The sequence below is a fragment of the Engraulis encrasicolus genome, chromosome 14 (genome assembly GCF_034702125.1).
Source record: "Engraulis encrasicolus isolate BLACKSEA-1 chromosome 14, IST_EnEncr_1.0, whole genome shotgun sequence".
Lineage (NCBI taxonomy): Eukaryota > Metazoa > Chordata > Actinopteri > Clupeiformes > Engraulidae > Engraulis > Engraulis encrasicolus.
Genome location: NC_085870.1, coordinates 20,630,266 through 20,657,360, shown reverse-complemented (window position 1 = coordinate 20,657,360; position 27,095 = coordinate 20,630,266). Strand labels below are relative to the sequence as shown.

The window sequence follows — 27,095 nt, the reverse complement described above, 5'->3', positions numbered from 1 at the left end:
ACGTGAACACCCATCATTGGAACAGGTGTCAGCTGTGCGTGCAAGGTGCGCAATGCGCATTTCTCAGATATTCAATTAACTCGGATAGTGTGTTTGTGACTCTTGCCTTCAGTTGGGAGTCAGCTAGGCTGGCTAGAAAACTCTCAAAATGAACTCAAAGTTTAACTTGGTAAGTTAAATATAACGTGCACAATTTAAAATGTTTTTTTTTTTTTTTCTAGCCAAACAAAATTATCAGACAAGTGCTCTACTGGCTCCGTGCCCATATGTCCTAATCTGAAGGCTAATATTGGCAAATGAGAGAGAAGTTCATGTACGGTCTTGCCTTTTTTTTACTCTATTAGCCAAAGGCAACTTTGAAACAATGCACTTCTCCTCATTTGCTTGTCTCAACCCATCCCTCACTAACGTATGCTACGTTTTGTGCACGCTGAGACAAGCAATATGACTTTGACAGGCATGGGAGTGAAGCAAGCCAGGTTGGGGTGTAGTGTTACAGTGCCCACACAGAAAAAGCTGAATAGTTCTAGCCACTGACAGTCAGATTTGTACTAGTTACAATGGTGCATATGGACCGCGGTATGAGTCAGTGACAACCTTCTCCAATTCCTCCCCGCCCTCTGCATTTTTTTTTAACTTTCAAGGAAGCCCTAAGATCGCGGAGAACTATCAGCTGCAGGAAACTCAGCAAGAGACAAAGTGAGAAAAGAGGAGACAAAATGGCAGATAATAAAACTGCTGGCAATCTCGGGGGCAATTTAGGAGCTGGAGCTGGAATATTTGCCAAACGCGTTCAGAAATCTTTCAGCAGAGCGCAAGAGAAGGTAAGTGTGAAAAGTGACATGTGATGGGTTTAGAATGAGACGTCTGACTGACCGAAAACAAAAGCCATTTCTTCGTGAGGCAGTCTTCCAGATAGGAGGATTTGGTCTTGCTTTCATGTTTTATATAAACCGTTAACACAAGCAGACCGTCTCGACTCAAGTTGGAGAAGTGGTGGCAGACAGGGCATGCTCGAGATGGGTGGGGAAAGCACACATGTTAAATGAGCTGCGTTATAAAAGCAACGTCTGAATTGTCTTCTCTTGTACAGTGACTTGCTTTCTTTTCGTGGTGTCATTTTGACATCGATTAGGCTATTCTGGATTATTCTGTCACCTCAAAGTGTGGTGTGTTTGTTGTGAGAAGGAAGTAATTCTTGACATGGTTCACTTCTGAAATAGGAATGTCAATGCAGAGAGGTCTTAAAGAAATCACAAGAAAAAAAAAACACATGCCAATTTAACTTACATTTTTGTTTACATCAGGAATTGGACAAAGTTGCCTGAAGATGATTTTTTAGCAGTTTGGTGGGCAAGTTGCCTAGAGTAGAGAGTAGAGTAGTATCCTAATTTATTGATCCCGAGGGAAATTAAGGTGTCAAGTAGCATGTAGGCTTACATAAATACAGAAGAAGACACAAAGACATCACACATAACATGGCACATATATCCACCATATATATACTGGTGACTGCTGTGCTGTGCTGTGTTGTGCAGGCTGCTGCAGAGTATTCATTGCAGCTGTGTGTGGACACAAAGCTTTGCCACTTCCTGCCTCTCTCTTGACTTCCCCTCCTGCAGTCCTGCTTAGCTACTGTTACTAACTTGCTCGGTGGCTTGCTGAGTTTGACCCGGTTTGGGGGGCCAGCCAGGCCAGCACGTGAAAGTGAAACAGTTCCCCATACACTGCCTGACCTGCCTGCCAAAATTGAATCAAATGACATGGCGGCGACCCATGTTGTATAAGTGGACAACAACATTATGGTGGCTCACAGACCTATATACCTGAACCGATATGTAGTTATTGTAAAGGACATAGGTAGTTAATGTGGGCACATTCTAGCCTCGCGAGCCATCCTACGTACTTCCGCCAAAGGATTGGCTCCACTACTGTAGTCTGGCCGTGCTTCTCTGTGGAGTGCCTGGAGCAGTAGAATTTTGATCGCAACGCCCCCCCAGAAAACAGCCAATAATCGAATACGCCCCCCACGTGGGGGCGAAAGGGGGAGGACGCTCGTGACAATGACGTACACATCTGCGCCAGAGCCATTGGTCTGTGCTATGTTATTGTTGAGTCACTGCCAGCGATTGGGTGAGAGGTGTCCAATAATTTTAAACCATAACTGAATGCAAGCTTCCTGCTTCCAACAATTGCTTCAGAGCAAACAAATGCCAGACCATAAATACAAAATGAAATGGTAGTATTATGGGATGGTCAGGACCAGGCTAGGCACATTCTGCATGTGACTGTTAAACTACACAAGTTATACTCAGTTGATGCATAATATGCATAATACATTGTTTGACATAATGAATCTTGCTTGTGGAAAGTACAATGTGGAGGAGGAGTTCCTGTTTCCCCCAAGTTACCCGTCTTCTGTTAGAGGTGAAATGTCAGGGCGCTGTAGTGCAGTGCGCTAAGACACCCTACTATACGTGGGCAACCCGGGTTCGAGTCCAGCCTGGGTCATTTCCTGACCCTACCCCATCTGTCTCCCTCTCCTGCTTCCCTCCTGTCATCTCTTCACTGTCCTTTCTACATTAAAGGCATAAAAGCCCCAAAAAAACATTATTAAAAAGATGTGGATAAGTTGATGTTGAATGTGATTTTAAATCTTGTGATTCTTGTTGTGTGACCATGACAGGTGTGGCAGAAGCTGGGCAAGAGCATCGAGACCAGAGACGTACAGTTTGAAGAGTGTTCTCTCAACCTCAACAAACAGCAGGTATGAAGGCAATGCCTCTACGCCTACGGTATGTTCCCGTCACTGTAGCCGTTTGGAGTTGCTCAGGGCTAATTCATCCATGGATGATGGTGTAGGGACACGCATTAGTCCAACTGGTGAGGGTAGGATTTGAACCTTCAACCTTCTGATCCAAAGACCACCTCCCTAACCATTAGGCCATGATCCAAAACAGGGCATGATCATGCAAGTCATATTTGTTTTCCTGAATGGTCTGGAAGTCCTACTAAAACAGACGAGGAAATCCAATCAAATTGAAGCAGAGCACATGCTGTGCACACTGACAAATCGCAATGCATTCTGACTAGAAATGGATCATGCGCGCATGTGCAGGTCATCCATTTGATCGTTTTCGGTCCATCACAAACACGGACAGCCATTAAGCAGCACAGACAAGATCCAGTTAGTGCACCCAAACAAACCTCATTTTATTCAGTTGACAGGGAGGCCCCACAGAGTGGAGTCCCGCTCACAGCTTTCATGATTGTCCCCAGTCGTGGGCCCTGGATACATCAGAACAGGGAAGCCAACAACGGGGGACAAAGCGGTCAGTTGTCCCGGGCTCAGGGAGAGAGGGGGCTCAAAATTGGGTCCCCATTACATTGAATGTTGTGGATCTGGGGGGTTGTTTCAGATGGCTTCATTCGTCCCAGGCCTGGCCCAAGCTGTCAGCGGCCTGCATAGCATTCATTGAGAACTGCACACACCACAGAGGAGGACAGCACAACGCAAAACAAAACTGAAACACAGGAGGGTCTAAGCCAAAAAAGGAGAAGGAAAACTGCATCAAGGAAATCAGGCTGCCATGGTGCAGCAAGTGCCAGGCTTAGGAGCACACCACACTCCCACACTCCTCACCAAATGTGCTTAGCCTGGGACCAAGGGGGTGGGGGTGGTGGAGGGGGTGTTGTCAGGAGGAAGACTGTAACTGTATGGCAACCAATCCCTGGGCACCTAGGGAGCTCCTGTGTTTGGTAAACAGAGGGACTAGCAGCAGGGCGGAATACCTCTTAAATTAGGATAATGGCCTGGCCGTTATCATCAGAAAGACTCTAGCTAGCACTCAGGACCGTATTAAGACAATGTGGTGGCCCCGGGCACTAAAACGTACTGGTGCCCCCTTTACAAACATTTTTTGCTAAGTTTGTGTCCTGTGGTACCCCCTCACTGGTCAAAAATGGTTGGTGCCCCTGGGCACTGTGCCATTGGCCCTTAAGGATAATCCTGCCCTGCTAGCACTAGGCTCCTTAACTGGCTGTCCAGAAGACAAGCTGTTTTTTATTCAGTCTTGGCCTTCAATGTGGTTATTATTGCAAAGTTATCTTCTTGTGATATCCATGTTGTCTATCTAACGAAAGGGTGCAACAGTTTGCTTATTGGGAGGTGCAACACATTTTCCATCAGTTTACAATGTATTATTTATTTATTAGTTTTCTCTATTTCAGTGTTTCCCATACATTGAGGAAACTATGGCGGCCCGCCATAGTTTAAATTTGGCCGCCATAGTTTCCGAAAATGTAAAAAAAAAAAAAAAAAAAAAAATTTTTTTTTTTTTTTTACGATTTCCGTTTTTGTTAATGAATTACGATTTCCTTCGCCCATTGGATGCTTCTTCTTATGCACATTGGGCTAGTCCAATGAAACACTTCGGTTCTCTAAGGCCCGCCCCTATAGACCTCCACTTGACAAAACTAATCATCACCTCAATAGTAGTTGACGACCACCTGGCTTAAAACTCTGGTGGACGATAGGACGCAAAATTGAGAAAGACGAGTGGCTACATGACAAGCGCAAAAGATAACGCATACCCTAAATTGGACGCGGCAAATGTGCTAAAATCACTGACAAGTTGTTTAAAACTAAAAACATAAGGTCGAGCTATTGTGGTTCGGCCCGTCGGAGGTGGGGATTGAGGAACCACTGCTGGACGGCTCGATAGGTTGGGACACTGGGGCCGCGAGCGGACAGGTGGTGCTGGATAATGAAGAGGAGGAGGAGGTGGTGTAGGTGTAGGAGAGGGTTCGAGCAGGGGAAGAAAAGATGAGGAGACGGGAGACGAGACGTGACTCAGGGATATTGAGGTTAGTCTTCACCCCAGCACACCCTCTAGCTAATGCAGTGTAGCCAAGTTTGGTTACCTCTATTACCCATAGGCCTACCGTCTGGTGATAACTATGCGCTGCTTGTTTCGTTTCTCTTGCCTGGGACCAAGTTGTCATCCTGACTTCATCAAATCACTCGCAAACATGTACTCATTTTGATGCCTTTCCCTGCCCTTCTCTTGTAATGGTGTAATGCCAGCATAGAAATCTTTAATTTGTCTTGTCACAAGGCCGTGATGTGTGCTGTGTAGGCCTAGTTATGCGTCGTGCCCTGTCCTCCTCTACTCTAGATCAAGCTGGCTTCGGCGTTTTTCCGCATGAAACTTCAGTTGTCGTCCCTCTTCACTCGCTCAAATCAGTAACAAATATGTAGATTTATTTTCATGAACTTCTTGTAGCCATTTCTTTTAATGTGTCGGCTGTCACACGGACGACATGTGTACTGTGTCTTGTAATAGCATGTTAATTACGTCGCAATGGCACATCCCCGCCCTTTCCCAAACCCTACAATATCTTTTTTTTTTTTTTAACTCTTCTGCTTGTCGCAGTTTTGTGCAACTACGATTTTATACAAAATGCATTTTTGTATTTTTCCCCTATATGTCATGTCACGTCATGATCAAGACATCTGAGTATTATCTACCTCTTAGATGGATAAGTAAGACGCCGACCAGCCGTTCCCATTGTTAGGGAATCGCTACACGCGCTCACATGACCTGTTGTGAACACTTTAGCTATTTGTGTTGTTGTTGGCATTGCAGTGTGTAAGCTATGTTGGAAGTCTAAGCGATACGACTTGGTTTGCTGTGGTGAAAAATGGCGAGTTTCCGAAAAAAACCCCACTTGTCAGACGTTGACAATCCGAGCCTCTTTTGATGAGTCTCAAGCGGCATTACAGTTCATGCCTAGATAACAACTTTTGGTTTTGGGGCGCGTTGGTAAAGGGGGGCGTGTTGTTAACATGCCATTTAGTAAGCAGGCTCACTGACTGTATGAACTGGAGCAATTTGACATTCAACCAAGGCAATTATTATTTTTACGAGATTTTATTATCATTATTAGATTTGGTGTATTATATTGCTTATACCGTATATTGCTTTGAAAGCCCACCTGGGAAACTCCCATTGTGACACTCCACTCTTAATGTGTTTGGGTCTGTGGGACCCATTTTCAGTTTTTGCTTTAGAAAAATGGTATGGATACTTTTTTATATTGAGATTCACTGGTCAGGGCTCATAATCAGGAAAATAAAGTTAGTTGTCCTCCTCTCTCTATCTCCTACCCTCAAACATAGGCTACTCAGAACTTCAGAAGCAGTATGAAGGGAACATGGTGCACAGCAGCTTTTTTTCTTCCTTTCAGCCCAGGTCCAGTGGGCAAGAATATCTTCTGTGTAACAAAAACATGACCACCATATAAAGGCCTATACATTATACATACATTATATGTTCTGTATATATACGCCGAGACAATATCATCATATACCGATACCGATATACCGATAGAGGCACTGGGCCCTCAGGAGTCAAAAATTGCCCGGGCCCTTTTCAGATCCCAGTCCAGCCCTGCCAGCACCCCTCGTGTAATAATAATGATAATTTCATGATTCTCAAAGTCGCTTGAATGTGTACGCCTATGTGTGTGTGTGGGGAAAAGGCATAGCCTACCCTCTTAGACCCTTTTTGTCTATGCGTTAACAATTTCACAGTGCTCTTAAATTCTTACCTTTGCTCCTATTTTGTTTTATTATTTTTTTCATTACATAGACCCCTGCATGAGGGACGAATGAAACTGTGTTGTAAACACAAATGATTCACTGTACTGCATTTTTATTTTTTTATGTACTATACTATTATACATGTCATGGGTAAAATCTTATGTAGCCTTATTTCTCAAAATATAAATGGCTGAAATGTAGGCCTATAGTTTCTCCATGCGCCAATGTCATACTGTACTCATTGTTTTGCCGTTTTGCATTTACGCTGCGTGAATTTCCACACACCCCCCCCCCCCCCCCCCCCCCCCCCCCCAAAGGCCCACGTGAAAAGACACCCTCCCCCCGGAAAAAAAATCCCGGCTGCCCCCATAGTTTCCGAAATTTCTGTGGGAAACACTGCTATTTGGATATTTTTTGTGTAAAGTTTTATTTGATAATTCAGAATGTTCAATGTCCTTTGCCTACATTGATGGCTGTGTTTGTTTACATGCACCTGAAGTGAAACATTGTTTGCACACAGGACAAGCACATGTATCTCCGCTTTATCACAGGAAGTTACTCCACCCTTTGACATTTTAGTTTGCTCACTTGTACTTGCATTTGCTCTAGCCAACAAACTTGCGATTATTCTCCTCTGCTTGACATATTTATTCAGTCCACTGACTGCACCCAATGAAGATGGCTGTAACACTGTCTGCACTTCATGAGTGCTACAGTGTCGACAGCCATTTTCAACCTCAACTGCACTCAAAAGTTAGTTGAAAAGAAGAAACCCTTTCTTCACCAAGGCACGACAGGAAGTATAAAATGTCTTTATTATAATGACATGCCCACCAAGGACTACATGAGTAGCGGCGATTGTGGACATGTCGTTATAATAAAGATAATTTAATAATTTTACTTCTTGGAGTGCCTTGGTGAAGATTTTTTTTTCTTTTCAACTCACTTTGGACAAAAAAGTACCTTGAACCAAAGAGCACCCAGCCAGACGCATCTCTTTTTAGTTCAATTCAACTCGACTCAAATATGATTATCCTTGAAGTCCTCATTGGGTGTGTAGTACAGTGCATCATCAAGGATGGATTCGAGATTCAAGATCTACATACACATACTACATACAGTACACACTAGGGATGGCACAAACCGCACCGAAAACCAAAACCGTACAATTCACACACATGCCGAACCGAACCGTGCAATCCATCGCAAACAGCAATTCATGTACTGCCCAGAAAAATATGTAAAACATATTCTAGACAGATCTAGAACAGATTCTAGGAGTATCTTATCCAGTCTCTCTGATTAAAACATTAGCGTATAAGACCAAATCAGAGGATGACACAATTAAAATCACACCATTTTCACATTATAAGCCTATACAGACCATATGCAGGATATTTAGTGATAAGTCCGATTCTATTAGCCAGTGCACCATTTATCATGAACTAAAAAAAAAGAACCGTAGAGAACCGAAAACCGTGACCTTGACACCGTGATATGAACCGAACCGTGAATTTTGTGAACCTTTCCACCCCTAGTACACACACACAACATAACCCTTAGAGCCAAACAACGATGGCTAAAAAACTTGTTCTTCTGAAAACTTGTTCTTCTGAATACCAAAATACCCAAGTGAAAGTAATAGAAGACAAATCTCCTGGTCAAGCTCGCTCGATGACTCACAAGGGTCATGAGTCACTGTGCAGCTGGTGTGTCTGTGTCTGTGTCTGTGTCTGTGTCTGTGTCTGTGTGTGTCTGTGTGTTTACTGGGCGAATAGCGGCCCAGTCAAACATTGTGACAAAGACTCATGATGCTGTAGGCCTGTTTACCAATCTGATATGGCTGCTGCTGGTAACAGTCATTTGCAGTAGGTCATTATCATAGACGATGTGTTGACAGAGGGTTCACCTCTGTTGCTGTTGCATGCAGTGATCTTCTCATAGGAAAGTCCATTTTAGTTCTAAATGTAGGATGCCAATGTAAGTCAATAACTGAGGCTGCATTTTCCGCATTAAAAAAACAACAACTGCACTGCGGTAAATATGAAGACCAATAATGTCGTAAACAAAATGTAAAATAAACACAACGTCCTGCTTCCAGCTGTTCAGGGTAGATAAATGCATTGGAGAAGTGTGGCAACGCACCATCTTACCATCGTTTTTAACAAAAGTGGTGTCAGTGAGTGATATCAGCTTTTTAACAACTTCAGAGTAAAGGAGAACTATAAATTGTTTTTTTTAATGGGCTTTTACCTTTAGTGGGACACGAATAGGTAGAAATGGTCAGGTAGAGCTGACCATAGCTGGGGCTGGGATAGGGATGGGTGATGTAATGACCCAGATCAGATTCACACCTGGGTCCCAATGTGTGTGCATGTCATTTGTGGTACGATGTGTTGGGCACAATGTGCCACACCAATCTCCAAATAATATTTTACTACAGTCTGTCACATATGGCTTGGATTATTGTAAGTTCACAGTGGCAGCTTTTCATAGGGAATTGTGTATGTAATTAATGTATGTTCTCTACAAGTCTTCTGTTGTCCAGTCTTGCACTTTAAATGTCTGTATGAGCAATGTCTATGTCCATACTGTCTTATGTCCATGTATGAGTACTGTCTATGTCTATACTGTCTATGTCCTTACCTAGATTAGTCTATGTCTGCATGGGAAAGCAAGAAACGCAATTTCAAATTCTTTGTATGACCAGTGCATGTAAAGAAATTGACAATAAAACTTGACTTGACTTGACTTGTATAATAATGTGTTGTACTAAGCGTTGTCTTCCCGCTGTGTTGCTACTGTAGGCCGATGCAGCTAAGCTTTTCAAGGACGTCAAGGCCTACTTCAACGCGGTCAAAGGTATGCACTGATTTCCCAATCTCTACAGCTCAGTGGTCAGCCTGCGCCCGTGTGTGTGCGTGCGTGCCTGCCTGCCTGCCTGCGTCTGAGTGCGTGCATGCCTGTGTCCACGAGTGCGTGTGGTTGAGTGTGGTTGCTGTGTATATTTTTGCAAATGAACGCTGATTTAGTTGTCATAATCAAATTAGGAGACCTTGCATGCACTGCAGAACATGCAGAAGCCTTCAGCTTTATTTGTGGTCACCACTTTTGACCCAATTGTGTCTACTTGAATGCTCAACGTGCAGCTACTTTTGGAACGTGGCATTTCATCCCAATTCTCTGCTGCTGTGTTTTTGGTCTGGAGACCTGTGCGTTCAACAGGTTCAGTGTTGGATGTCTCAGAGCAGCAGGTTTCCCCGTAGTGCTTAAGATATGAGTCAGATGGCCCTACCGTGGCTCTAACTGGGCTGCTACGCCTTCAACCCGGGTTCGATGCTGGCCCCGGTTCTATGCCGATCCTTTCCCACATCCCTCTCCCCATTCGTTTCATAAAAAGTACATAAAAATACATTTTTAAAAGGATATGAGTCACATATTGGTGTTAAATCCTCTAGTGACTACAGTGCTGACTTGCAAAGACCAGACTAGAGTCAGAAATGGCACATCAATGGCTGCCACGCGGACAGAGGCTAATTTTAGTTTCTCATCTCATTTTGTCAGAAATCAAAGGAAGAAGTGAATGTCATCTGTGTGTGTGTGTGTGTGTGTGTGTGTGTGCGTGTGTGGCTGAGTTTTACAGCACCGTCTGCCCTGACCAAAGTCATCGGGGCCCACCCATGTAATGCACAGCTAAGCAATGCGTCAAACTCTTCTTACAGTCACACAGGACGAGTAGAACATAAAGACTTGGACTTATACACAGTGCATGCTCAGTACTACTCTACTGGTATTCACCATCACAGCACTCCTACGGCCACATAGGAAACCACCATTGTTTACCCGTTGGGGGTCGGAGGTGGTGTAGGCTGTCGCTGACCAATCAAGCGCTAGCATGCAGTGCAGCAAAAAAAAGCTCTTTGGTTCCTTCTGGGTTTGATTTCCAGGCACAGACTTACAACACCCTGTACTGAGAAATGGGAGACTGCTGTGTAGGCATGAAAGGCAATCTTCAAAATCTCCCCAGCCACAGCAAGCTAAGGGGTTTTTGTGCATGGAGTTGGGAGAATTTCCAGTATCGTGTTTTTAACTATTTATATAGGACTAACGTGAAGAATCAGCGTCCGTGGTTTTATGTATAAGCGTTTCCTGCCAACTTTCTGTTTCAGTGCATACACTGTGTGCAGAATTATTAGGCAAACATGTTTTTTGACCATATTGTCCATTATATGCATATTTTCCGCCACCAACCTCTATGGACATGAACACCTACTGGATTTAAGCATTCCAGGTCATGCATATTGGTATAATAAGAGACAGTGTGATCGGAGGGGCCCAATACCCTATATCAGGGCAAAATTAGTGTGCATAATTATTAGGCAACTTTGTTTTCCTCTGGGAAAATAGGCCACAAAGGAGATCTAACAAACTCTGAAAAGTCTATAAACAATTTTGAAGTCTTCCAGAGGGATGTGGCTGTCTTGAAATTGCCCAGATATTGGTCATATCCGTCTAATGCACCGTCACAAAGTCATCAGTGTCACATGCATTGTGCTCACAAAGTAACTGCCGGATTGAGAAGAATTGAAGGTCAAACTATCAGAAAATGATTACCCTGCAGTGCTGTTATATCCCAGAACTGAAACCTACATCGTGTGTCCACAAGAACATTGTATTCAGCACTCAGAGACATGACCAAGGTAAAACAGGTTGAAATCTGAAGACCACTCAACAAGAAATGCAGTCAAGACTGGGTCAAGAAAGGTCTTTAGACAATTTTGTCAATGGTTTTATGAACTTGTGAAAGTGACTGTTAATGGACCAGATCGATGAGCCCATGGCTAGATCGGTAATGTGCACACTCAGATGAGTTCCTGAGTTCTACTCAAATGCCAGCAGAATACTGCATAAATACCATTGTCTTCTTGAAAGTTGCAAACTTTTCCCTCACAGATCCAGCTATGGGCTCATCCACCCTGTCTCTCAATAGTCAATTTCACCAGTCCATAATACCTTTAAAAACTCTGTCCTAGGGTATTTCTTGACCCAGTCTTGACTTAATTAACTTGTTAAATGGTTGTCTGGTGTCATCCCTTCTTACCTTTGCTATGTCTCTGAGTGCTCAACAACCTGTTCTTCTGGACACCTGATGTAAGTTTGCATTCTGGAATATGATAGCACTGCAGGGTAATAATTTTCTTGTAGTTTCACCTTAAATTCTTCAAACTTTTGGCAGTGACATTTCATGTGAGACTGATGACTTTGCAACGGTGCATTTGATACTTCTGTGCTAACGTTACCAACGTCTTGCCAATTTCAAGAGAGCCACATCCCTCTGGAAGACTTCAAAATTGTTTATAGACTTTTCAGAGTTTGTTAGATCTATTTTGTGGCCCATTTTCCCAGGAGAAAGCAAAGTTGCCTAATAATTATGCACACCGGATATTGGGTGTTGGGCTCCTTTGATCACACCCCCATCTTATTATACACATATGCATGATCTGGAATGCTTAAATCCAATAGGTTTTCATGTTCATAAAGGTTGGTGGCAGAAAATACGCATAAAATGGACAATATAGTCAAAAAACATGTTTGCCTAATAATTCTGCACACAGTGTATTTAGACCCCACAGGTGTGTTGAATGTTTTGGCTTCCCCTACTTGGTGCCTGTTCATGAAGGGGAATGCCCAATAATAGCACTTCCTATCTATACTGTCGTTTCGTCTCCTCTTCTCAGTAACCCTGCAGCACATGTTTGATCTGACACCTATATCTCTAGTATCTTTCCTCCTTCTTGCTTTTTTACCTTTTCCAAGGAGGTTGTGTTTTCGGTCCTGTTGGTTGGGTTGTCTTGCTTGTTTAATTGTCTGTCAGCACGATTACTCCATTTGTTATGAATGGATTTTGATGAATTTTGTGGACAAAAGGACAAGGAACACGTGATTCAATTTTTGTTGGCGATGTGGATCCAGGAATTTTTTAAAAGATTCTTCACCATTGCAGGATAGGGTCACATTTGCCATTTCAGTTTCTAGCTCCACAAAAACAAGGGAGAAAGACATGTTAAGTCTTATCATTTATATTATAGACATAGGATTCCACAATGTGTAGATGTTATGGCGTCAGTGACCCCATGACCTTGGCAGGTTTACTCTCTTCTCAGTGTTCCAGGTTAAATCAAGCATTGCATGTAATCTTCAGGAATTTAGGATCGAGGTTTACCAGTTCTAGGTTTATTGACCAAATTAATAATGTCATGTATGAAACTGTAGCATACAGTATACAGTGTTTTTGTTTTTGAGGAGTGATGGTTGTGTGAATTCCCACAGTTATGCACGAGACGTCTAAAAGGCTCTCACAGACCCTCGGGAGCGTCTACGAGTCAGACTGGGAAGGCCGTGAGGACATACCTGTCATTATGGAAGTAAGGCTGTGTGTGTGTGTGTGTGTGTGTGTGTGTGTTTGTTTTTGTGTGTGAAGCAGTTTTGCAACATTTTATTCATTGCTGGAAATAACATGGTATGGTCATGGTCAATTGCAACTCTCTCTCTGTGTGTGTGTGTGTGTGTGTGTGTGTGTGTGTGTGTGTGTGCGTGTGCGTGTGCGTGTGCGTGTGCGTGTGCGTGTGCGTGCGCGCGTGTGTGTGTGTGTTAGAGTGAGGATCTCCTGTGGAACGATTATGAAGAGAAACTGAATGACCAGATCATGCGTACCATGGAGAATTACACCGGCCAGTTCCCTGATGTCAAAGTGGGTCTCTCTTCCTCTCCCTATGCATCCCTCTTTACCTCCATCTCTCTCTCTCTCTGTCTCTCTCTCTCTTGTACCATGGAGAACAACCCCAGCCAGTTCCCTGATGTTAGAGTAGGTGGAACACTTGTCACAAACAGCTCTATCTTGTGCTCTCTGTCTGTCTGTCTGTCTGTCTGTCTGTCTGTCTCTTTCTTTCTATCCATCTCTCTTTCTCTCTGTCTGTCTGTTTCTCTCTCTCTCTTTCTCCCCCCCCCCTTCCTGCCACCTCACTTCCTGTCTTCTTCACACAGAGTTGTAACGACTCTGACTCTGCTGTTGGTGTGATGGGCCCCTGTGGTTGTTGGGTTGTGGTGGTTGTCAAACGTGCGACTCTGTGCATGAACAACACATTCCTCAGTGGATACGCTTAGTGGTTTCTTGTGAAAATATTGCGCAAGTGTTTCACTCTACCAGCTCTGAGCCAGTGTGTGTCAGTTGCCATTGCCTGTAGTGCACTCAAGTCCAATGCCATAACCTAACAATGAGACTCATAATCGTATGTACGTGTTTAAACTGAAACAAGCTAATCCTCTGTAGAGTCAGTTAAGTGCTGTTTGAGGCCATAAACATTCTGCTTGTATTGATAAAAATACACTCCTGGACTATGTACAAACTTCCAAATGTATCGTTTTGTGAGTACAGACCATATTTGTACTACTGTAGAAGTTAGGTGTCATGGCATGTGATTTTAGGACGGTAAGTTTGGAGATACTGCGAAAATCCATTAGCGCTTGTACTAAGCAATTCGGAAATAACTCGGTAACTCAGCTAATGTTCACCCAAGGTTGAAAACACTTCAGGTGGACTACTGGATAGATGTCACGGTTCAATTGGCATTAGGGTGAATCTACTCCGAACCATCACTTTAAGTCTCCGGTGTTGACGTTCTTGGTGTGTGGTTGTTTGTGCTTTGTGTGGCAGGAGCGCGTTGCCAAAAGAGGCAGGAAGCTGGTGGACTACGATTCCGCCCGTCACCAGCTGGAGGTGCTGCAGAGCGCCAAGAAGAGGGATGAGGCCAAGATAACCAAGGTGAGGGCCTACCAGGGCTTTTAATACTGCAAGGTGCGTGCGTGCGTGCGTGCGTGCACGCGTTTGTCCACGTGTGTGTGAGGTTTGGCTGGCAGTCAGGTTGGAAGTCAGCATAAAGCTTGTGAAACGTAACAATTAATGCTGCAAGGTGTGTGTGTGTGGTGGGTGTGTGCATGTCTGGATCTGTGCGTGTCGATGACTGTTTGTTTGTGTTTGCATGTGCATGCATGTGTGTCTTTTTTGTGTCTGTGTTTTGCATGTGTGTGTTAGAGACAAGCCTATTGTAAAGCCTGTGAAGCATAACACTTAATGCTGAAAGGCATGTGTGCGTGCCTACGTGTGTGTATGCACCTCTGTGTGGATACTCTAAGAACCTGGCTCAGTAATACACCAGGTGAAGTTAACCTTGAGGGAAATCATCTAAGGGAGTAGCCGGGAGTCATTATTTTCTTAACTGCATGACGCCATTAGATCATCTATTAGCAGTAGGGCTGCTCCATTATGAGGTGCAAGATTATTTCAGTTCATAAGGGTTGGAGCAGGCGTCACCCAACAGTTTTTGTCTTCCTTTTAAGGGTGCTGACCAAAATATTGTAAAAATGAAAAAAGGTCGCACCATGCATATGTTTCTTTATTACACCGACGCGTTTCGGCGCTCTGCCTTCCTCACTCAGGCACACTGAGGAAGGCAGAGCGCCGAAACGCGTCTGTGTTATAAAGAAACCTATGCATGGTGCGACCTTTTTTCATTTTTCAAGATTACTTCAGTCAATATTGATATCACGATAGACAATATTTATGATCATGATCACGATTGATATCACGATAGACAATGTTTCTTTTAAAGACAAATAATTCTGCTAAACAATTCACAATCTTACCTCCCTTCATCAGTGTGAGTGGAGGGCCATAGAGAACCACACAGTGGTGTTCTGCATGATTGTTAGGAAGCAAGTCTGCTCTGTGCCCGCAATTGCTCAAGTGGAGGGGAATGTATTGCACTTAGCATGAACTAACTTTTGGTAGTAAAGATGTATGACAAAAAAACATTTTTTTCAACTCAATATTATGAAATTTGATATTGTTTGACAGCAATATTGATATCACAATATAAATTTGATATATTGCACAACCCTTATTAGCAGGTTTACTTCCTGCAGGTTAACTTAGCCAGGTGTCTCGCTTAACCATGTTCTTGCAATGCTGCCTATGTGCAGTGTTGCCAGATTGGGCGGTTACCCGCCCAATTGGGCTGCTTGGGATGGCCGTCTGCGGGTAAAAACGGGAAAAATTGGCCATTTATGCCCATAGAAATCAATGCAATTTGTTGAAATTGGGTGGAATTTGGCGCATTTTGGCGGTTTTTGAAAACCCTTTGGGCGGGATTTCATCACACATCTGGCAACACTGCCTAGGGCCTATGTGTCTTCATGTACTGTATGTGTGTCTGTGTATGTAATAAAGTGGAGCCTTGGCCCGTGTAACATGTGTTGCATGACGCACCCCTTCCTGTGTCCGCAGGCTGAGGAGGAGTTCAACGCGGCCCAGAGCATCTTTGAAGACATAAACAAGGAGCTGAGGGAAGAGCTGCCACAGCTTTATCAGAGGTAAACACACACCACTCCCCAACACACACGGGGCTGTATGAGGCAATGGTGAGTATTATTCAGTCCAGTTCACTGTGTAGGGTAGACTGAGTACAGTTGAGTACAGGGTACAGTTGAGACAAACCAAATATCTCTGGGTAACAACGTAACTCTGATCTAATTTTTGCTGTGGACATGCGCATCGATGTCCTCTTAGATCATGGGAAATTTCAAACCAGCACAGAACGCAGATCCAAAGATATTGGGAAAATGTTGTTTTCGACAGGTCAGATTTACTTCACCAGGGTCCTTCAACATTGAATATCTAATGACCAGTAGTTATCCTCTTGATATAAGTTACATGATTGCAAGCCATGATATGTGCTCTAAAAGCGGACATATTTCCTGACGTCATAGGCCTAACAGTTAAAATGATTTTAAAATCTTTATCAATGTGTGATCTGGCCAGAAGGGGACAGTTTAGACGCTAGCCTGTAATGCTAATTTCACTATGTAAAACCAATGTAAAGATGCTAACGGGTACAGTTGAGTACAGTATTTTGCTATCGGCCATGCTATTAGCTCCCATGGCTATTACATCCCATTGATTAGAATGGTGTCTCAACTGTACTCTGCTATGTCTCAACTGTACCCCACCGTTTTTCAGCTAGGGTACAGTTTGGACAAAAGTGCACCTTTTTTGTTTGATTAATTACATAAACATTAAACATGCTAGAGATATAATTCCTTGATTATATATTTGCCCACATCCTGAAAATATGTTCTGTCCAAAACAACTTTCTTTTTAGGACCTTTTAATAGTCTAATTTCTGCGTGGAAGGGGACAAAAATAAAAGTGTACCCAACTGTACTCAGTCTACCCTATTGGTGAGTAGGCTACTGCTCTGGGGTGCATTTTCTCGAAGCCGTAGTTGCTAACTATGTTAGCTGCTTTGTTGTTTGCCACACAATTTCCCATTGGAAACTACCCAAGTTGCTAACTGGCTAGCAACTATGCTTTTGAGAAACACACCCCAGCCCAATTCACTGTGTATTGGTGAGTAGTCTACTGCTCTGCCCAGTGAACTGTGTATTGGTGAGTAGTCTACTGCTCTGCCCAGTACACTGTGTATATTGGTGAGTACCATCATTCCAGTACACTGTGTATTTGGTGAGTAGTACTGGTGGGCTGCAATCCCCAATACACACTGTGCTGGACTCCCAAATGCACACTGTACTTTATTGAAGAGTACTCCCCAATAGACAGTGTACCACAGTGTAGAGAGTACTCACCAATACACACTGACTGTACTGAGGTATACACAGGGGCGCCGCCAGGAATTTTGGGCCCTATGAAAGATTCTAATTTTGGGCCTACCCCCCAACCCCCCCCACCCCACCCCCCTCTTCTTTTTTTTCTTTTTAAATTATTACTATTGTTATTTGGGGGAGCGGAGGGGGGCATGAAGGGCATGAATACAACACATAGATTTATATAGGCCTAATTTGAATTGTTAAGAATCTTCAGAGGGGGCAAATAATCATTCTGAAAGACATAAAGCATTATGGTCGGAAAAGTTGAGGCTTTTGTTTTTCCATATTCAAATAAGACAGATTTCCCAATATCATTTCCATGAATTCTTAATTAAAATAGCGCAGATAGCTACTCAACATAGAGACAATTTTCCTTTCTTTGCGCCTACCCCGTGTGGTTAGCCGCCTGGGTAGCCTAGGACGCAATTCCATAGGGTTACACTCACAGAGCTTATTGGTAGTCCGCGTCAGTCTGGTATTAGATAGGCTGTGCCGTGTGCGCAGATTATCCAAAATGATTTGGTGACTGACGTCAATAGCCTATCTAACCTGCAGCTGTCTCGTCAAATCGCTGTTCATTTTCTGCATCCAAGTTTTCCGTCGGACTGAAACTGAACGTGACTAACAGGTTGTGGTGCGCTGTCCATCAGCACCACGCTGACATTAGTCTAATTTAGACGTCCGATAAGCATTTAGCCTATTTCGTGCCAAGGGTAAAACTCTTTGTAACTTCATGAGAAGAAGAAAATCTCTTGCCCTAGCCATTAGGTTAGCCTACTCCGTGTTGTTACATTGTTGTGAGGAATGATTGTAAAAAAAAATAGCCACCGCTTGTCAAAGGCACGGCTCTCCTGCGCAAACATGATAATTAAATGGCTGATGAGAGCATCCAAAACTTAGGCTACAAGTTGTTGTCAAATCAGCCTTCATTCCCCTCACTTAAGTTTCAACTGATGCTGTTGGGTGACCAGAGAGAACCAAAACTTTACTGATGAGAGGGTCAAAACCGAACACAAACAAAAGCAGGTCAACGAGTGCTGTGTTCCCCCCTTGCGCTGTTGGTCCACATCGCGCTGACAGTGGCAGTTGATAGACGTGCAACATTCATCACGAAACGCGGATATAATCTACAAATTTGATATGGACAAAACAACAACCCCTCCATCATGAGTGTTGTGCCATTGCTATGCAGGATAATGGCCGAACCATTTAGTTATATTTTTTAAAAATATATTTTGGCACTTAATAGGCCTACCCACGAAGCAAGCGATTCTGTCAGCCCTGCAATCGCTTCAGCAGTAGGCTGGTAGTCGGGAAAGTAGGCTATTATGTTTGGAGGCTATAGTTTATCACTTTTGCCGTTTGCTCGCGGTGACAATAAAGGTGGATTGTTTAAATAGGAGCCATGCTAACGTGCTCTCTTGGAAGTTTATCCAAGGTTTCCGTTTGTTAGTTAGGCCTATCATTTGATTGCGTTTGCAAACGCAATGTCATTGAGTGAGCATACCTTTCTTGGAGAAAAAATGAGTGACCAGTTGCCTGCTTCTGACCCTCTCTTCTTTCTGCCGTCTTTTCTTGCCAACCTGACTACATTACTCTGTCACCACCAGCTCACCATCATGTGGTTAAGACATAGATTGTAGCCTACTGTAGCCTATATTACTAACATTCTAACATTCTATAAGACCTCAAGTCGCTCTGTACTCCTGCTGCCAGCATTTCGGACGCTGTGCGATTCAACGCCTCGCGCGCCGCCAGATTGGACCGCACCATTTCGCAAGAGCTAAGGGGGGGAGGGTCCTAAAGAACTGACGAAAACGTTATGGAAATCGATAGTTGTGAGTTTAATGGGCCTACGTTCATTTCCAATTACCATTTCATTGTAAATAGACATTTTTTTTAAAAGGCAAGAATATTAGTTCTAATATTTTATTAGGCTATTAATTGCCATCCGCGGACGGGCCGTTGTGTTGGTCTGGGCCGTTATAATCAGTACCACTTTTCCCCCCCTGTCGGCGCCCCTGAGGTATACACACCACTCACTCACTCACAGATACACACACTGCTGCTCTGTAGAGCACTCGCCAATATGCAGTGTAGGCTACTGCAGTGTGGTCAGTACTCACCAATACACACTACTCTACTAGAAGACTACTGAAGAACATTGAACTGAAGAACATTCACCAATAGACAGTTTACTGTGGATAGTACTCACCAATACACAGTGCATTGGGCTGGATAGTACATACCAGAGAGAGTAGAGAGAATATACAGTATACTTAAAGAATCTCAGGTACGTACTACTCAGCAATACACAGTGTACTGGCCTGAATAGTACTAACCAATACACACACAGTGCAGTGTGAGTTTAGTTGTGAGCAAATTAAGTTTCTACTTTAAAACTGGACTTCTGTGAAAGACGTCCTCCAGTCACTCACAGCTCAACTCTTCGGAATAACAACCTGAAGGAATGAAAATGGAAAGTGATCACTGTGGAAAGTGATCACTATGGAAAATGATAACTTTTCAATTCAGATTATTTGCCAGACTCATGTCCAAAACAACACAAGGCAGACGGAAAAAAACACCACGCACACACACACACATACACATACACCATAATAACACCACTCACCATTCATGCATGCGTTTCGCCACGTTTCCCTTAGGCCGATTACAATTCTTGGAAATCCTATTACGTAGTTAAGGGTTTGCGCATGACCTTGGAACACAATGGAATTTGGATGCAGACAAGTGCAAAGTTTGTGCACAAGTTGGTGTGCAAGTGATCTGTATGTTAACGCTTTGCAGTGATGTGTACCACAGATGATGTGGGGTAAATATTTACACATCTGAATGTGTAACTGTCGTCTGTTATTCAGGTCATATTTACAGTCCAAATTTCACTCTGACTTTGACTGAAACTGGTTTGTAGATACTATATAACGCTTTGGCTATGTAGAAGTGGCAAGACCATAGAAACACATTATCATCATTAGTCCGCATGTGTTTGTTAAAAAGACAAGGAGATAAGTAAAACTTTGTATTGAAGATCTTTATAATCGGCCATGTCTTTGTTTCTGCAGTCGAATCGGGTGCTATGTGACGGTTTTTCAGAACCTCTCAAACCTCAGAGACGTGTTCTACAAGGAGATGAGTGTGGTAAGTTTGCGCCCTATGTCTGCAAGCATGCTCTGTGAAATTCAAATTCTTATCTGATCAAAGTGCTGTAACCACCAAAAAACAGTGCAGAAAAAAACAACACCGTTCCAGCCCATGTAAATCAATGTATAAACATCCTCGCTTTCTGTATGTTTTTTTATTTCTCTCTCTCTCAAGCTGAATCATGATCTCTACAATGTAATGAAGAAGCTGGATACTCAGCATTCAGGCAGCACCTTTATAGTGAAAGGACTTAACAGGTATGCCCGCCCGCCACAACCACAGTTACCCATTAGATATCATGGTGCCTGTTTACATGTAAACACAAGCATAACCACACACTCACTCACTGCAAGAACACTTTGTGTCAAGTGACTTTGAGGAGGAGGATGAGAGTGGGCAGCTTTTGTCTGTCCTGAATCTCTGAATGTGCTGAGCTCAGGAAGTCATGTTGCAACATTATCTGGGGTCGGGGATGACCTGTCTTGCGCAAGGTTTTCATAGCAGAGTTGTTTTGAAATAAACGTGTCATGTTTGGCTGCTGTCTTGTATAGAATCACAATGGCAGCAGTTGGTTCTGTTAAGTGAGTGGTTACCAAACTTTTTTTGCTGCGACCCCATTTTGGTCCGAAGGATATTTTCGTGACCCCACCGCGTACAACCCCCCACCCCACCCCACCATATTCCAAACGGTAAACTGTTAATTGTCAATTACAAAAAGGCAAATTTTAAGTTCAAGTCCTTTGAATTAACAGTACTTTATGGTTGTTGTCAGGGCTCTAAATGAACTTGGTTTATCACCAGCCAAAATGGCTAGTAGATGTTAATCTGCTCTATCTAAACACAAACTCTCACTAGTGGGTCAAAGTGGCCTAGTAAGTTGGTCTGTCTACCAACCACTGAAATTTCACTAGCATTTGGATGGTGTTAACTTAGAGTAATAAATAACAATTTAACAGAGCCAATGGTGTGTAGGAAAAATAACCAAAAAATAGGACAACAACCAGGGCTCTATCACTTATTGCACTGGTTATCACTGGTCCATCACTGTCACTCACCAATGTGAAATGCTCAGTATTATTTAGTACTTCATCACTTTACTGGTATTGGAACATCACTGTTACTTGTCCTGTCTTGCACTTTGATGTCAGTCTGTAAATGTCAGTCCTGTATGTCTGTCTTTTCATGGTGCAGAGAGAAAATGTAATTTCAAGTTCCGTGTATGACCTGTGCATATGAAGAAACTAACAATAAAAGCTGACTTGACTTTTAACTGCCTGCCTCCTGCCTGCCATGTGTTCCATCCCCTTCCCTTCCTGTCCTCAGTAGCGCCACCAAATCCAAGAAGAGGAAGTCCCTGAACATCTCCGCCCCCATCCCCTGCAACACCTCCTTCCCCTCCAACCACCACAACACCTCCGCCCCCTCCACCCCACTCAGGCTGGCCAGCACCTCAGAGGACGGCGGCATCGCCACGGATACCACCACCACCACCCCTGGCGGTGACACCTCGGGCCACCTCGGGGACAGCACCTCCGACATGGAGTCCGTCAGCCTCAGCGGCAGCGAATCGCCATCCACGAACCGCCTGTCCATGATGTCATCGGAGGGGGACATCCACAAAACCACAACAGCGGCGGCGGTGGCTGTGGTGGCCAATGAGAACGGACACCAGGGCACCGAGGTCCAATCAGAGGCCTGCGTGAGTAGTAAACAGGAAGAAGGCGAGGAGGAGGAGGAGGAGGAGGAGGGGGAGAAGGAGGAAGAGGATGAGAGGCGACGCTCGATGGACGTGTCTGAAACACAGGTGGCACCTCCTGCAGTGGAGGAGACGCCCAAGTCACCGGGTTTGGAGAAGCCCAAGCGGCCTCCTCTGCCTGCCCCTCGGCTCTCCCTGAGTCCCTCAGACAGCACGGCACCCACACCAGCACCGGCACCAGCAACCGCACCTGCACCTCCACCTGAGACTACCACACTCACTGAAGGAGGTGAGGAGGAGGAGGAGAAGGAGGAGAAGGAGGAGGAGGAACAGTCAAATGTGGATGCAATAGAACCCCCATCAGAAACCGCAACCGAGTGTAAAGCAAAGAAGCAGAAGGCCCCAGTCCCGCCCTCAGCCACGGGTGCGGACTACACCAAACCGCCTGGCTTCCTCTACAGGGTAAGCTCCCTCCATTCACTCCTGAGATGCTGAAGTGCCTGAAGTGTACAAGTGTGCCATCTGAGACACAGTATAAGTCTTGTGTGCAGTACAGTTGTCAGGTCCTCAATCTAAACTTGCTGGTATTTGTGTGATGATGTTGTGTGCACTCTCTATCTTGAAGCTGAATTAGAAATGTAATGCAAGCATTTGTGTTATGCAGTAAGTGTTATGCAGCAACAGATGCAGTTGCAGTTTTAATTACTTTTTGACTGGCCATATTGCTGCCCATAATCATCTGGAGTCTAATTGAGAAATCACTTTTTCATGACTACTAAAATGAATCTAAGTGAAAAAAAATCCCCATTCACTGTTTTTGCCCATCCATTGGCTTTAATTCAAACACACAGTCGACACAAAGTCTTGTGTTTTTTTTCCCCCTTCATGTGGTTTACATTAAGTCAGGGGTGGGGAACCGTTTTTTTTCGAAGGCCACTTCAAATTGTATACAGTAAAGTCCTCCAAGGGCCATACTATGAACCAGCAAGAAGTATTTCCCCCTGCACTTTCGACCTGCCGTATATTGAAGGTGGCCACTTTTCCAACAGACCCCACCTTCACTAGGTCCCCTAAAAATGTAACATAGTTATATTGAAAATGTAATTTCCAAGATTCCTTTACAACACAGGTCATATTTCGTGTGAAACTGCATTACATTAAAATTATGTCAGGGGCCGGATAAGATGGCCTCAAGGGCTGTAAACAGCCCTCGAAACACAGGTTCCCCACCCCTGCATTAAGTGTTACAGTGATCATCCAAGGGGTGTTTTTTTGATTCTTTATTTCTTAAAAATGTTACTGCTGCTGCTCTCACCTCATTTGCATCTGCAGTAGAAGTTGAGAACCTCATTTAGGGAGCACAAAAGTGGGGATGCCAATGCACCACTGCATCCCCCTTTCCGGCACCTATGTGGTCATCATAACATCTTGTAGGGGCAGCCGTAGCCTAGTGGTTAGAGAGTTGGTCTCTCAATCTAGGGTTTGCCGGTTCGAATCCCCCCTGACCTCTCCCTACATCTCCATTCATGGCTGAAGTGCCCTCGAGCAAGGCAGCTAACCCCACATTGCTCCAGTGACTGTAACCAATACCCTGAAAAATAATAGTTGTAAGTCGCTTTGAATAAATGAAAGCGTCAGTATAATATAGTATAATGTAATAATGGTGTGATTTTTGTCTGGTGTCCAGTCCAAGGCCCTGGAGACCCAGACGTCAGATGACGGCCTGATGCTGCTGTTCACCAAAGATGACATCATCCTCGTCTTTTACGACTACGAGGAAAAGGTTTGTTCATTATTTTTTTGTTTGTTTACGTGTTATTTATGGGATCTTATCACTGGATTTGATGCTATTAAAATAATAAGATGAGATTATTTCACAAGATGTCTTTCTTTGGCCTCAGTATGCCTGCCTGATGTCATGACTCACACTTATTTTAATAATGACTACAGTGTTGGCTGCTCCTCGGGGGTGCATTTCTGGAAAGTGTAGTTGCTAACTATGTTGGCTACTTTGTTGGTTGCAATGCAATTTCCCATTGGCAACTACCGAAGTTGCTAACTGATAACAACTACGCTTTCCAGAAATGCACCCCATTATTGTGAATGTTGTGTACTTTTGGCGACAGCTTTTTGCTCGGCATAATATTTTCCTGTCGTTATGCTCACCCCCTCCACCCCTCTCTGACTCACACACACAGCCGGAGGGCTCCGTGTGGGGCGTACGAGAAGAGGACTGGATCAAGCACCAGGACCTGGTTCTGCTATCTGGGACAGTCATGGAGGACCTGATCCAGAAACTGGATGACTGAAGACCACCAGCGGTGCACACCTCCACCATTTTACTACCCCCTCACCCCTCATACAGTGCACACCTGCACCATTTTACTACCCCCCCCCCCCTCCATACAGTGTGTCATACACTGTGACCTCCAGCCATTTTGACCTGTGACTCAGCTTCTCTCCGCCATTTTAACTCCCTTACTGTAACCATCCAACTGAGCTCCTTGGGCTCAGGCACCCACCTGGCCAGGTGTGTCGACCTACCCTCCGTCCCCCCATTGTAGCTCACTTTTACCTCCTCTGACCAGTAGCCCTCATTCATTTTACCCCCCTACATGTCCCCGGGGAACCTCCATTTTTAACCCCTACTTTCTCCTCCGGTCAGACTCAGCAGGCCTCTGTCCAGTTATCACCATCCTGTGTCCAACTGGCTGCTTTAGTCCTACCGCTCCCTCTGCCTCATCTGGGCGTATTCCTCTCTTTCATCTACCTCCCCATCTGTCTTGCGCCACATCTCCATTTTACACCCTCATGTTTTACACCACCAAATGTCTCCTCTGGCCGAAGGACCTCCGACCATTTTATCCCGCTTTACAAGTACTTTACAGGTCCACCTACCCTGCCCTGTCTTGTCTTTGTACCGACAGTAGGCTAACTCTGGACAGATTTCTGTATTGCACCTTTGCCCTTCTTCATACAGTACCTCCTCTCTGGCCAGGGGTGAATTTCTCAAAACCAAAGTTGCTAACTACATTAGCTACTTTGCTGTTTTCAATGCATTTTCCCATTGGCAACTACCGAAGTTGCTAACAGGCTAACAACTTCTCTTTTGAGAAACTCACTCCAGGCCAGCACCACACGCCCATCATCTAATTCCACTGGAGTCAGCTGCCCAGGCCCCTCCGTGGTTGTTTACCCTGATTACACATCCTCTGACTCAGTAGACCAGAGACTACAGCCACACCCTGTCCAGCACAGCACATTACTGCACAGTACTGGACCTCTGGTGACGTGATGTCACTGTTGCAAGTGGCCACAAGAAAAGAAAAGACTGCTAGTCAGCATCAGCAGCTTTCATGGCTTCACGACGACAACAAAAAGAATGAGAGAAAAGAAGCAGAAAAAAAAGAGTGAAACCCGGGAAACTAGACTATCCTTGCAGGTTGTTTCATGAAATGTGTCAAGTGCCTTGGTTTTCAATCACACATGGTCAAATAATAGGCCGTGATTGCCAGTGTTATGATATAATGAATATATAGTATGAGCATATGAGCCAGTTTAGGTCTGCTGAAATCTTGCCAATATGTCCATTCCTATGGAAGACTGCACACTGTCATTATTTCAGGCGTGGGGCTACTTGGCGAAGAGAGCAACAGAATTAGGTGAATTCCATGACTGTTTCATTTTTTTTAAAATGGGTATTCTTTTAAAACTGTGAAAAATTGTTAATTATTACACCTTTTGTATTTTGTATCTTCTGAATGTATGTTTTTTAACCAATTGTTTCGTACAAAATATAAAGCAACGGATTTGTTTTGTACAAAATATGAAGCAACGGATGTGTTTTGACAAAGTGATGTTTTCTCTACTATAATAAAGTTACTTGGATCTTACATAAATGTGTTGTCACTTAGAATATCTGCTATATAATTGTTTTTGTTGTCGAATCAATAAAGAATTGATGAAACAGTGGTTAGAAAACATTTGGTTGCAAGAGAAGAAGTGGGTCTAAGATTTGGTGTGGTGAGTTGTTGCCCCCTCCTGGCGAAAGGTGTAAAGTGCTGGAGACATTTCCCCTTCCAGTCAGAGACGATGGACCTGAATTGTTTGTGGATGGGCTTGCTATTTGAAAATCTCTTGGCTGCTTGTCCAAGTATGATGCCAGCCCTACATAGTAGACTATTGAGGCAATCGTGAAGTATGTTGTTTTGAGGATGGGACATTTTTTATTTCCAGAATTCATGCTGCCCATTCAGAAATGTTACCTTTTCCACGAATACTTACCACTACCATCAAATTGTAAGTATTCATTATATTATGACTGGGAATCGCACTTTTCATACATAAAAGGGGGATCTTCTCCGTGGTCCGCCACTTTGAGATTCCAGAAATTGACATTTTTAGATGCACAACTTACTATACTTTGGTAATAGTAGTAAATATTAGTTTATCATTTAGTAAATATTCATAAACAAGATTACATTTGGAAATGGGCAGCACAGTTTCAATAAGCAGCACAGTTGCAATTGTTTTTTGTTGTAAAACTGTTGACAGAGAAACACTTGCAGGACAGGTAAATGTTTTTTAAATGGTGCATGTTTTTTAAAGTAGTAGTAATAATTACTGTAATGATGTAATAAGTAATAATAGTCCATCATGTCTGCAACACTGGAGGCCCATTTCTCTGACCATGGCCAAGATGCCAGGGATAACATCTTATTATATACTGTATATGTATTTACATTATTTACACTTATTTTAAAGGTGCACTGGGTAAGATGGTGGTCAGCAGGGCCAGATTAATGCACAGGCTAGATATGGCTGCAGCCTGGGGGCCCCCAATTGAGCAAACGTGAAAAATGGCGACAATTTGTGATGCAAGACGCAATACTGGAAAATTAATCATAT

The 27,095-nt window shown here is 43.8% G+C and overlaps 1 protein-coding gene across 1 annotated transcript; it reads left to right on the top strand.

The window, feature by feature from the left end:
- Positions 1 to 77: 77 nt before the first annotated feature.
- Positions 78 to 26,086, top strand: bin2b (bridging integrator 2b). The gene is made up of 13 exons (XM_063215168.1): positions 78 to 169; positions 645 to 824; positions 2,687 to 2,767; positions 9,412 to 9,466; positions 12,935 to 13,029; positions 13,260 to 13,355; positions 14,319 to 14,426; positions 15,948 to 16,033; positions 20,413 to 20,488; positions 20,666 to 20,748; positions 21,815 to 22,649; positions 23,875 to 23,970; positions 24,386 to 26,086. Exons 1-13 carry the CDS (start codon positions 149 to 151, stop codon positions 24,494 to 24,496), a joined length of 1,923 nt encoding a protein of 640 aa, XP_063071238.1. The 5' UTR covers positions 78 to 148; the 3' UTR covers positions 24,497 to 26,086.
- Positions 26,087 to 27,095: the final 1,009 nt, after the last annotated feature.